Below are 12258 nucleotides of genomic sequence, written 5' to 3'. Positions count from 1 at the left end.
TGGTAAGAGTTTGGGAACAAGTTGATTGCTTAGACTTAGAAGCTTATCTAAACAACAAAAAAATCTCCAGTTAGCCAACACTTGTAGTCTGCTTGTCTGAGGCTCTCTGGGCTATGAAGCTGGATGAACTCTCCCAAACCTGGCCACAGCAGATTTTCAACATCACCTGTGTGTTATCCAAGCTCCACCCTCCACCCAGCGAGATGTGGGGATGACCACAGCACTGGGCTGGCTTCTTCACTCCTGCTGGGAGGTCCTGCTCAGAAGAGTCGGAGAGGGTTGATCTGTGTAAGGAAGAATTGGGAGGTAGCTTTAGAGTCCAGGCTCTCCTAACCTTTGGACCTGTGTGAGATCAAAGAAGGGTTTTAACTCAGGTCCAGAGTCGGGGTTTTTTTTAAAAACTTTTATTTATTGATTTTAGAGAGAGAGTAAGGGAGAGAGAGAAACATTGATTTGTTGTTACTCACTTGTGCATTCATTGGATGATTCTTGTATGTGCCCTGACCAAGGACAGAACCTGTAACTTTGGTGTGTTTGGACAATGCTCTAACCAACTGAGCTACCTGGCCACTGTCCATATGCAGCCACAAAGATAGTTCTTGTTCCCAGGGCAGGAAGGGGAGCCCAGCGCTCCCTGCCTGGGAGGAGTGGAGGTTGGAATCACCTTCTCTGCAGTGTGAGAGGACTCACCTCTAGCCTGAGCATTACTTAAGGGGCCAGGTCACCTGTGCCACTTCCCCTGTACTCATTCCCTGCGGCGAAGCCAGGCAAGCAAACCCTTTGGACAAATGCCCCCCTGGCAATACAACATGGTTCTTAATCTCCATCCAGGTATCCCCCCAGTGATTGTAAGATAGGTGGGACCTTTCTGAGTTGCACTGGCTTCAGATTCCTAGGTTCAAAGCACTTCATGGGAAGGAAAGTTTGGGAAAAATCAAGTCAACCCATTCTTTGGACTAAAACTCAGGCTGCAGATGACCGATGTTTAACGTGGCATCAGCCGCGAAAGCCAGGCGACACCAGCATTGCCAGAGATGCAGGAGCTCCACCCTTTCTCAGTCTGACAAAGCACTCTGTCCAGCCACCCCTGCAAAAGTGACTCAGGAGGGAGCCTTCTGGCTTGGTGGAATTATGGGAAGTAGCTAAATATCGATAATCAAGTGTCTGGAGTCAGGGATAATACTGATGGGCAGAGACACCAATTCAGTGACTTACAGATAGATTATCACAGCTATTCAACAGGCTGACATGGGAGATCGGTCCCAAATGCTGGTACACATACTGGTTTCATCAGAATCACCTGGAGAGCCTAATTTTTTTCTCTTCTACCCCTACCTGGAGCCTCTGCTTCAGGAAGGCTGGCTGTGTGGGTGTTTTTAAACCTACCAGTGATTATGAGGGGTAGCTCTTCTCAAGTCCGTGATTTTACAGGGGAGGAGATACTCAGAAAGGGGATGCGGCCCAGGGTCCAGCAGGCGGTTAGAAGCGGAACCGGTCCCAGTGCCTGCCCTGTGGACTCGCACACCCGCTTTCGTTCAGGTTCTCTGCCTCCTCCAAACCTCACTTTGGCCCTGGAGCTGTGCCTCCTCCTACTTCTGGCAAGCACCACTGCCGGGGGGCCCAGTGTGAGGCCACACAGCATAAGGTGGCTTCATGGCACTCCCGCGTCAGGTGGCTCTGTGATTCTCAGTGTGGCCCCTGGTGTGTGGGTCAGTGGGCCCTCCCTGGGATAGATGCCGGCCGCGAGTAAAATTGTCTTTCATCTGCCCCAGGGGCGTTCCTCCTCCCCTACACCATCATGACCATTTTCGGGGGGATCCCGCTCTTCTATATGGAGCTCGCGCTGGGCCAGTACCACCGAAACGGATGCATTTCCATATGGAGGAAAATCTGCCCGATTTTCAAAGGTAACTGAGAGGCCTGAGTGGGTGGGTAGACGGTGGGTTTTCGGGGAAGTGGTGATTTCCATCCATGGCAGGGGATGTGGGGAGCTGGGGACCCCCCGGAATTAGTCAGGCCTTCTGTGACCCTGGGAGATAACTCGAGTACAGTGATTAAGTTTTTGACTGTTCACGTGGTGTAAGTATGTCAAAGGGAAACAGAATAAAGGGCAATTTAAACTAAATAGGAAAAGATGTAAAGCATTAACGGCACACACACACATTTTCTGAAACACCTAACCTTGCAAATTCGGATAACTCACCACGTTGCCACCTTTCCGCTGCCCGCTGGAGCCTTTGGGGAACAAAGCCAGTGGCAGCCCCTTCCCCTCTCCCAGCCGCAGCCCCCGCCAGGGCCGTGTCAGTCTTTCTCCGTAGGGCTGCCGTTCACTCCTGGCCCCCCTCGCCCCTGTCCCAGGGATCGGGTACGCCATCTGCATCATCGCCTTTTACATCGCCTCCTACTACAACACCATCATGGCCTGGGCGCTCTACTACCTCCTCTCCTCCTTCACCGACCGGCTGCCCTGGACCAGCTGCGAGAACTCCTGGAACACTGGCAACTGCACCAACTACTTCTCTGAAGGCAACATCACCTGGACACTCCACTCCACCTCCCCTGCGGAGGAATTTTACACGTAAGTGCCTAGAAGTGAGGGGTGGTCTGTTGAGGGCAGGCCACACCCCCAGCGTTTGGCTTCTTTGGAGGGAGGCCCAGCAGGGACGGTGGGAGCCGGACGTGGAGCTGAGGGACTCTGCCTTGAATGCGTCATCCCTGGCCCTCCGGACCATCTGGTCCTTTCCAGTGTGTCACGCCAGGATGATCCCTACCTTCACATTTCAAAATTACTCCCCTACTTCGAAACTGCCCTTCCTCCTGGGCCCTCCTCTCAGCTGGGTCACAGAAGCAAAGCCTCTGACCTCTTCGACAGTTTGAAACTGTTCACGTGGTTCCTGGTTTTATATGCTCACCTCATGTGGGAGCTACCCTTTGAAAGAAGATGCCTGCAGTGGGATGTATTCTTTAATGCTGGAATTTCAGGCAATGGCAGCCCAAAGGGAGTGCTCGTTTGGGTGGGAAAGGGGCCCACTGCCCACGCAGACAAATCCTCATGTCCTCCCAAGCCAGTCATGTCCGTCAGGTTTCCTGGTTGGCCAGGTCCGGGCCAGGTCTGAGCCAGGACAAATCTGCTTCTGGGCTGAGCATGTTTCCCAGGTTGGTCCGCTGAAGGTGCCGGCCTCTCCTTCAGGACAGGCAGAGCCAGTCCCAGCCCTGGCTGAGGCTTAGTGACTACATGGTGCCTGCAGTGTGGTGGCCACTGTTTCCCTTGGCGCCCTCCTGCAGGTGTGACCGGCAGTGCACCCTGCTCAGGGTTTGGACCATCTCACGGGCCTCTCCTTCTCTTTCGCCCCAGGCGCCACGTGCTGCAGATCCACCGGTCTAAGGGACTCCAGGACCTGGGGGGCATCAGCTGGCAGCTTGCCCTCTGCATCATGCTGATCTTCACTGTGATCTACTTTAGCATCTGGAAAGGTGTCAAAACATCTGGCAAGGTGAGGAGGACTCTGCTGACCCAGGCCAGGGGGCCCCAGAGCATCTCAATCTCAGACTCAGTGGCCCAGACGACTGCAGACAGACAGAGGGACAGTGTTTCCTTCTATACCGGACTCATTCCATGATACTCAGTCTCTCCTCACCAAATCTGGTAGAAAGTTCTAAAATGGGCCAATCCTAAGAACGAGTACATGATGTTTTTTTTAATTCCTTTTTAAAAAAAACCCACTGGTAATGTCACAGTCAATAATGATGGCAATAATTTATTGAAAGCCCTTTGAGGACCGTGTGCAGTGCTTTGTGTGCACTGGCTAGTTGTTCCCTGCTAGGTACGTCCCCCACTCACCGGAGGGGAGTGGGTTTAGAGACAGCTGGTGTCAGCAAGCGGTGAGTCAGACCCCTGGCTGGTTCTAAAGGCTGTGCTCTTTCCGCCACACCACCCTGCCCCCTAAAATTGCAGGGAAAAGGAAGGTGGATCTCCTTCCTGGGAGGTTTCCAAAAATAATGAACACCAGATTCCCCGTGGCGACAACCTGGTTTTCCTCGCTCACAGGTGGTGTGGGTGACTGCCACCTTCCCTTACATCATCCTTCTGGTCCTGCTGGTAAGGGGCGCCACCCTCCCCGGAGCCTGGAGGGGTATTCTCTACTACTTGAAACCCAACTGGCAGAAACTGCTGGAGACGGGGGTAAGGCGATGAGGGAAACGATGTGCACCCGTCTGTCCTTTTACCAAGTGAAGCTAGTCCTCTGAATAGGCTAGTGGCAACAACTAAACTTTGAGTGCCATGGCAGGTCTTGTGACAATGCTTTAAATCAGAAATGCCAGCATGAAAAGTACAGTTGAGGTCACTGGGTCAGTCAATGCCTACACGATGGGAAGAGAAATCGCATTTGCTTGCACTCGGTATGGGGCCGCCCCTGGGATGAGCCTTGAGAGCTGTCTCTCTGTGTCTGCACACAGCCACCCAGAGGTGTGAGCACGCGGGCCCTGCTGGCACCCGGCATCCGCCCAGGTCTTGGCCCTCACCCTCCCTCTGCTGTGTTCCAGGTGTGGGTGGATGCTGCCGCTCAGATCTTCTTCTCTCTTGGTCCTGGCTTTGGGGTCCTGCTGGCTTTTGCTAGCTACAACAAATTCAACAACAACTGTTATCAGTGAGTACCAGGGCACCCTCTCCCCAGGTAAAGCTTAAAGGCGGGTTGTAAGTGAGTTGGTCTAGAGGAAGGCTGGGCTCCGGCCATGTTACCCTGTGACCCTCAGGGGTGCCACCGGTCCCTGACCAGTTCACCCATGGGCAGAGCCTCACCTGGGCCACTCAGGGGTTGAGAGTGGCCCCAGGCCAATTCTGTTTTGTGACAGTCTCTGTATATTTAAAAAAACTAGCCCTGGCTGCTGTGACTCAGTGGATTGAGTGCTGGCTTGTGAACCGAAAGGTCACTGGCTCAATTCCCAGTCAGGGCACATGCCTGGGTTGCAGGCCGGATCCTGGCTGAGGCCATGTGAGAGGCAACCAATTGATGTATCTCTCAAACATTGATGTTTCTCTCCCTCTCTTTCTCCTTCCCTTCCCCTCTCTTTAAAAATGAATAAGTAAAATCTTTTAAAAAAACATTGAAGTTCTCCAAATAAAATATGCAAGGATTTTTTTGATAAGCATTGAGAAAGAAAAATTAAGTAGGAAAATTTAAAGCAGGCTTTACAAAAGTTGCAATAGACACTAAGTGTTTAGACTTGTATTCAACACAACTATAATGTGATAATTTGTGTATGTATATGTACACAAAATATATAATGATTAAACTATTTTGATCAACACAAAATGCCATAATTTTTGTGGCGAAAATCTCATTGCAGAAGTGTTGACAAAACAGAGTGATTTAGGTGTCACTCGTCATCTTTAGAGCTTTGTTTTAATGTTCCATCACAGATGGCAAGGTGCAGCAATGGAAGTAAGCTGCTCGTAAGATAGTTACAGAAGTTTTTTTTTTTAAATTCACATGCAGTGTGGCCCTAAGCAATGTGGCTTTCTGTGGGGACACCAGCCGGAAGTCCTGTGGCGAGTTCTGTTCAAAGTGTCAGGATATCCCTGTGGCAGTGTTGTAACCTCATTTGCATGAAATGTCAAAAGTCTAAATCTGAGGATTTCACCAGCATGAGACCAAGGCCCGCTGCTGGCTCCCACCCCAGCCCAGGCCACGCTGCAGAGCAAGCTGGTGAGAGGCCTGTGCTGGCTCACAACAGGCCCATACTCAACACCACACCCCCCGCGCCATGAGGATGCCAGCTTGTGTGTCTCAGGCTGATGCAATTCATTTGAGAGGCCAGGCACAGGGAGGAGGAGAAAGGGACACCAGGACTAGCTTAGAGTCCCTGTGAGCTCAGCCTGTTCCCCCTGCCTCAGCAGGAGACAGATGCCCCTTAGACCCCTGACTTGCAAATGACTCTGCTCCCTGGGGTTTTCTGCTCCAGAGACGCCCTGGTGACCAGCACGGTGAACTGCCTGACGAGCTTCGTTTCAGGATTTGTCATTTTCACGGTGCTTGGTTATATGGCCGAGATGAGGAAGGAGGATGTGTCCGAGGTGGCCAAAGATGCAGGTAGGCCCTAGGTTCTGTTTCAGTCCCTTGTTCCCACTGAGTTGCTTTGCTGCTCTTTGGATGTTTCCAATATCTAACATTGGGATAATTTCTAAGTGTTTCTTTAAAAAATTTCAAAGATTTTAGAGAACTGTAATGCCTTGGAGATCTTGGCCCTTTCCAGGTGTTTAGGCCGTGGTGCTCGGGCCTCGAGTACACTGTGGGCTCCTCCTCTCTCCCCTCTGTCTCAGGCCCCAGCCTCCTCTTCATCACATATGCAGAAGCCATAGCCAACATGCCGGCGTCCACCTTCTTCTCCATCATCTTCTTCTTGATGCTGATCACGCTGGGCTTGGATAGCACGGTGAGTGAATGGGGGAGGGAAAGCTACTTCTGGGAGGAGGAAGTGTGGGAGGGAGAGGAGGGGGAGGAGGAAGGAGAGAAGAAAGAGGAATTTGTGCCCCTTCCCTCTGGCCACCCTGGGCGGCGTTGGCCACTCCCCACTGGTGCTCCCCCAGCCCCTTGTTCATGCCTCGTCAACTGCACGTGCCACCGTCCAGCACCTGAGAGAGCCGCTAATGAATTAATGGGGTAATGACTGTGTGTACATACCCAGGCACAGGCCAGGGCCTCTGCATATGGCCACTGTTCGTATTGTGCACTGTCCCTTGAGCGGATGACAGCACCTCAAATGTCTCGCTCTCATGTCTCAGTGCCCTGCCACCCAGCATTCACCTCAGCGTCTGGCACTTAGTGTGGAAGGAGTCTCAGCTTGGAGGTGGCCTTTCTGGTGCAACCAAAGCCTCCCCAAGAGACCTCACCTGGAAAAGCCCTGTCCGTGTGCTCTAGTTTCTTTCCTTCATGATCTGTAGGGATTGGTTCTAAATGACAGTGTAAACAGGAAAAGGTATTCCCAGTGAGGGCTGGTGAGTAGGAGGAACAGGTCTCCCAGTGAGGGCTGGTGAGTAGGTCAGCTTGACTGGTCACTGGACAATCTTAGCCCCTCCCTCTTGCTCACTGTCCTGGAAGGTAGGTAACAGGTTTGTCCCAAAGCCTCCCCTGCGACCATTTGTGTGACCCTCTCAGTTTGCAGGCTTGGAGGGGGTGATCACAGCTGTGCTGGATGAGTTTCCGCACACCTGGTCCAAGCGCCGGGAGTTGTTCGTGCTCTGTGTGGTCGTTGCCTGCTTCTTCGGGTCCCTGGTCACCCTGACTTTCGTGAGTACCACAACCCTCAGCCTTGAGTCAGCCTCCCTGGGGGCAACAGAATGTACAGGAAGCCATTCCTTTCCTTCCGTCCCACAAGGTGCTCTGGCTTTGGGGTCAAAGGGAGGGCTTAGAAAAAGTTTGTCATCAAGGATAAAAAGAAAAAGTTGTTTCTGGGGGCATCTGTCTGTAGACTTTCTGTGAGGCATCTGAAGGCTCTTTACATTTTACAGTAGATTCAATTCAATTTCAGGTTTGACGGAATGTCTGGAGAAAAACTAAAGGTTGCTTTTCCAGTTTAATTCCAGTCCTCGGGGCTGCATTCTTGACAACATCGCATCAGATAGGACCCGCAGAAACCTGGGCTATGTCCTGACTCGAGGCAGATGTTGCAGATACGCCTCTTTGAGCCGTGACGCCAGTGTCTGTGAAGCTTCAGGAGGGTGCGGGGCCTCTGAGTAGGACCCAAGGGATTTGGGGGTTAGGACAGAAGACCGAACTGATCAGTGCGCTTGGTGGGTCTGGTGTTGTGCACGGTCCTAGATTCAGTCTTTAGGGACCAGGGTTCTCCAAGGTGGAGTGAGTACACAGCTGGTTTTTAGTAAATTGAGTAAAGTTGAACATAGATCAAGGCCCACTTGAGTTTGTCTCTTACAACTTGGTGGGCAGCCCTGGCTCTGTGGCCCAGTTGGTTGGGGCATCATCCGATACACCAAAAGTTGCAGGTTCGATCCCCAGTCAGGGTGTGTACAGGAGGTACCCAACTGATATGTCTCCTGCTCTCTCTAAAATAAATAAGCATGTCCTTGGGTGAGGATTAAAAACAAACAAACAACTTAGTGCAGAGAGGAAGCAAGACAAGGAGAGTGCCCCTTGAGAAAGGAAGAGGCCTCAGAAGCGGTGGGATCTGGCCCGTCCTAAGAAGGCCAGTCTAAGAGGCAGGCTTTCAGATACTTCAGTGGGGCCCAAAGTGGGATTTTTCCAGAATTATCCTTAGTTTAAAAGCTTCTTTTGGCCCCTATGGTAGAGAGGAGACATGCCCCAGAGGGCCCTTATCCGGGTGGTGGTCTCATTTGCAGGGAGGGGCCTATGTGGTGAAGCTGCTGGAGGAATACGCCACGGGGCCGGCTGTGCTCACCGTGGTGCTGATAGAAGCAGTCGCCGTGTGCTGGTTCTATGGTAAGACACCTCCCCCACCCCCTTGGTCCTTTCCACAGACAGCAGCCCGTAGCCACCAGGAAAGAGAAGGACTGACTTCAGGAAAGGGCAGGGTGTGTCACCTCCCGGAGGGCCTGTAAGGGAAGCTCAGCTTAGTGCCTTCTTTGGAAACATGTCATTGTCTCCTCTGCACTCTACACCACGGATTGCTCAGTGCCTTGGGAAGGCGTGTTTTCCTTCCCAGTTTAAATGTTTCCCCAGTGGAGACAGGCTGAAGCGGTTCCCTTTAGCTCCTCCATGGTGGAGGCTTAAGACCCTGACTGGCTCTAAGAATTGGACCGAATGCAAAGAACTGGTGCACAGTGACTGTGTCTGCAGAGTGGACTGTATCCTCCTGTTCTATAGAGTGGCCCTCAGTTTACGTTTCATAAGCAAGAGCTCCCTCCAGAGCCCTGAGGCAGAGTTTAGGAGCTATGTTCTAGGGCAGAGGCAAGACTGTGCCTGTTTGGATTGTCTGCCCAGGAAAAGCCCGCTCTGACCCTGGGATGGAATCTGATAAGGATGAAACCACCAGGAGCTCAGAGAGTGAGCTGACGCGGGTCTGTGGGCAGGGGTCCCAGGAGCCCCTGGGTGGGGGTGGGAGGGGTGGGGAGGACACAGGCAGCTGAAGTGACAACCAGGTTCTGAGATGGCTGTCTTCATCTTTAAAATCAAGAAATGATTACTTCATACTGAAAAATGTGTTTTTCCCTAGTTTCTATGAAAATTAAACAGCGTTAGCATGTTTGTCGTTATGCATAATGTGAAGAAGAGGCCCCCATATTTTGAGTGGCACATGAGTCCAGTTTTTTAAAATGAAGTCCTCCCCGGCTCCTCAGCGATTCAGATGACAAAGTTCAAGTGTGTGGCTCACTAGAGACCTACCCCAGGTGTTGCTGGACGCTCTCAGGGAGCGAGCGCAGAGCAGCCCTCCTGCCCCTTCTCAGTTCCTCACCAGAGTCTGCTTCTCCCTTCTATGTCAGTTACTTTTATAGAAGAACCTTGACTGTGAACAGGACACTGATTAGGCCGCACTATGGTTAAAATTTTCTCTTGGGAAGTTTTCCATACATGGTTATATGGTCAAAGTCAGTCTCTGTCGAGCGGGTCTATCATTTCTAAACAAAATTTAACTTTTTTTTTCTGCAGTACCAATAAAATAAAGTGTACGTTGAGATCTTAGAAAGGCAGTGTGGGCACCAAGAGGGAGCTTCGGGTCCCTCCCCAAATGTCCACCTACTTGCCCACTGTATAGACAGAACATTGCTTGCTATGAAATGCAGTTCTGTGACAAGCTCCCTGTCCCACGGTCAGAGCAGATTGGCGCCCTGAACCCCCTCCATGAGAACTTTCAGAGCTGACCCTTTCTCTGAGAATCAAGGGATCGGACAATCCCTGTCCCCTCACAGTCCATCAGTCTTTCTCTTCCGGATCATTTTAGGCGTCACTCAGTTCTGCAGCGACGTGAAGGAAATGCTGGGCTTCAGCCCTGGGTGGTTTTGGAGGATCTGCTGGGTGGCCGTCAGCCCCCTGTTTCTCCTGGTGAGTTGCCATTTCCCTTCTCCTTCTGGCCCTGGAGAAAGATCCACTCAAACACTATAAAAGATAAATTTAATTGAAGTATAACATACACACAGAAAAGAGCACAAATCCATGAAATTTTATAAATAGAACATAGTTTTGTACCCAAAACTAAGAAACAAAAACACAACAGAAGCCCCGCTGTGTCCCCCTCAGTTACTGCCCCTGTCCCCGCCACGGTTAACCACTCTTCTAACTTCTGACACCATAACGTCTGGGCTTGAGTTACCTTATTGCTTACTCTCCTGTCCAGTGATAAGGATAAATAACATTTATTGAACATTAAGTGCCAGGCCAGACTCAGTGTAAAACTTAATCCTCAGTTCTAATACACTGTTTACAGTTAAGGAAATTGAGGCTTAGAGATGTGAAGTAAAGGGCCCCACATCACATGACCAGAACCTTTGAAGGCCCAGGAAAAATTCACTGCACTGCTTAGGGCAGGGTCCTAGTGATAATCCTGTGTCCATTTTCTTAAAGATGCCCCAGGCAAAGGCCCTCAAGCGTGACCTGAATCAAAAGTAGAATCCATTTACTGCCAGAAGACCGGGGTGAGAAAGTTCAGCTGCGAGGGGGGCCCATCCACCCAGCTGTGTTCAGTGTTTCATTGCTGCACGTGCCCCTGCGTTCCCTCCCGGTGTCCCCCTGAGGGACATGTTTGCCCAAAGATGGAAACGCCCTGCTAACATCCCAAGTGCGCTTGGAGATGCCTGGGGTGAAGTGACGCTGTGCACATCAGCAGGGACCATGTCTTGCCCTTCCATTTATCTGTGCTTTCATTTTTATGGGGGCAGGGGCGTGCTTTTGATCTTGGAGAGGCAGAAACTTCATAGACTTCCTCCAGTCTAGCTCCAGCCCGTGAGGAGTGTCGGGCCGTCCCTGTGCCTTAGATCATCTCTGCCTTTGGCACCCAGCCGTGCCTTCCCCTTTTTGAAAGCAGCCCTTTTGGTGATGTTTGACTTTCTCAGGGCAGCCCTTTATTTTTTGTACTTTTTATAGCACACGTTAATCTACGAGATGAGTGATAGGCTCACCTTGCCTTTGCAATGCTGCATGTGCCTCCCCAGAATTCCTCCTTGACTTGCTTTCCTTCCCCAGGACTGCGGAGGTTTCCAAAACCAAAGCCAGCCCGAGCCCAGGAAGCCTCAGGGCCCGGTGCCGTAGTGTGGGTGCTGGGCTCCAGCGTCCCCCCAATTCTCGACCCAGTAGTTCCTTATTACCTTGTCAACTCCCTGTTGCTTTTAGATAAATTAAAAGCATATATATTTTTAAGTCTAGAAATTTTAGTTGTTTTCAATGAGCGGGTTGGTCTAAATCACCTCGCCTGCCATTATTAGAAGCAGAAGCCCTGACGTAAATGGGTTATTAATTGATATTATTACCAGTGCTTCTCCGTAATCTACTTAAATCCTTTTATGTGTTTTTCAAAGGAAGGAGAGAAGCACTGGATTAGTTCCTTGAGGGAAGTGTCCTGTTTGTCTCCCGCACACACAGGCTGAAATTCAGGAGAGGCACCCAAGGCACTCAGCGCAGGCATCAAATTTAAGGGGGCGCCCAAAATCTCAGTAATCAAGAGAAAACCTATTTTATTGCGATGTTTTAAAAACCAAATTAATGCAGAAAATATTCCTGATGAACGCAATGTCAACATTTTAAACAGGGACAGGATCTGACGCTGTACCTCACCCACCTTACCCTACTTGGGCCCCGTCGGAGTCTGTCTTTTTACCACGTTGCACTCAAATATTATTTGTCTCGGTTACCGAAGTTTTGCCTCCCACCCCTTGGGAAGTGTTGGGCCTGGGCCGAGTGCCTCACAGGTCTCACCCCGGTCCTGGCTCCAGGCCTTTACTGTTCTCATTTCTGCAAACTGCTGCTTGCCTGGCAGACTGGGTGAGCTCTTGCTGGGCAGTCAGTGAGGTTTGGTGCCCAGCAAAACCCAGGCACAGGTCTGGTTCATGCACGTTACTCATAATTCTTGTGATGTTCCCTTTACTCACTTCCCCTAAAGGCAAGTGCTCTGGGTCACACTGTAGAGGGGGTAAGTCTGTCTCCCGCTTCTGGGTTTACTTAACAGATGCCCTGCTCTGGGCTTTTTATGGCTGCTTTAGGTAAACAATGAGTAGCCTACTAAAAATATTCTTTTTCACCGAAGCCAAGTTACAAAAAAAGAAAATATTGTGTATGAGCAAGGAGAGGCTGG

At 51.0% G+C, this 12258-nt stretch overlaps 1 protein-coding gene across 3 annotated transcripts in view; it reads left to right on the top strand.

Moving 5' to 3' along the window:
- The window catches only part of SLC6A4 (solute carrier family 6 member 4), a 41199-nt gene that overhangs the window by 22383 nt on the left and 6558 nt on the right, over nt 1-12258 (top strand). For all 3 annotated transcript variants that reach the window (XM_037162917.2, XM_037162916.2, XM_053662693.1), the window contains exons 3-12: nt 1773-1907; nt 2359-2578; nt 3356-3494; nt 4049-4183; nt 4546-4649; nt 5965-6092; nt 6323-6435; nt 7158-7289; nt 8357-8456; nt 9916-10016. In XM_037162917.2, the coding sequence (XP_037018812.2) occupies nt 1773-1907; nt 2359-2578; nt 3356-3494; nt 4049-4183; nt 4546-4649; nt 5965-6092; nt 6323-6435; nt 7158-7289; nt 8357-8456; nt 9916-10016 (1307 nt within the window). The remainder of the gene's footprint in view (nt 1-1772; nt 1908-2358; nt 2579-3355; nt 3495-4048; nt 4184-4545; nt 4650-5964; nt 6093-6322; nt 6436-7157; nt 7290-8356; nt 8457-9915; nt 10017-12258) is intronic.

The sequence above is a fragment of the Artibeus jamaicensis genome, unplaced genomic scaffold (genome assembly GCF_021234435.1).
Source record: "Artibeus jamaicensis isolate MK-2021 breed Jamaican fruit bat unplaced genomic scaffold, CSHL_Jam_final contig_2790, whole genome shotgun sequence".
In the NCBI taxonomy this organism is placed as follows: domain Eukaryota; kingdom Metazoa; phylum Chordata; class Mammalia; order Chiroptera; family Phyllostomidae; genus Artibeus; species Artibeus jamaicensis.
Note: the sequence above shows the minus strand (reverse complement) of the source record. Positions and strands in the feature narration are given on the sequence as shown.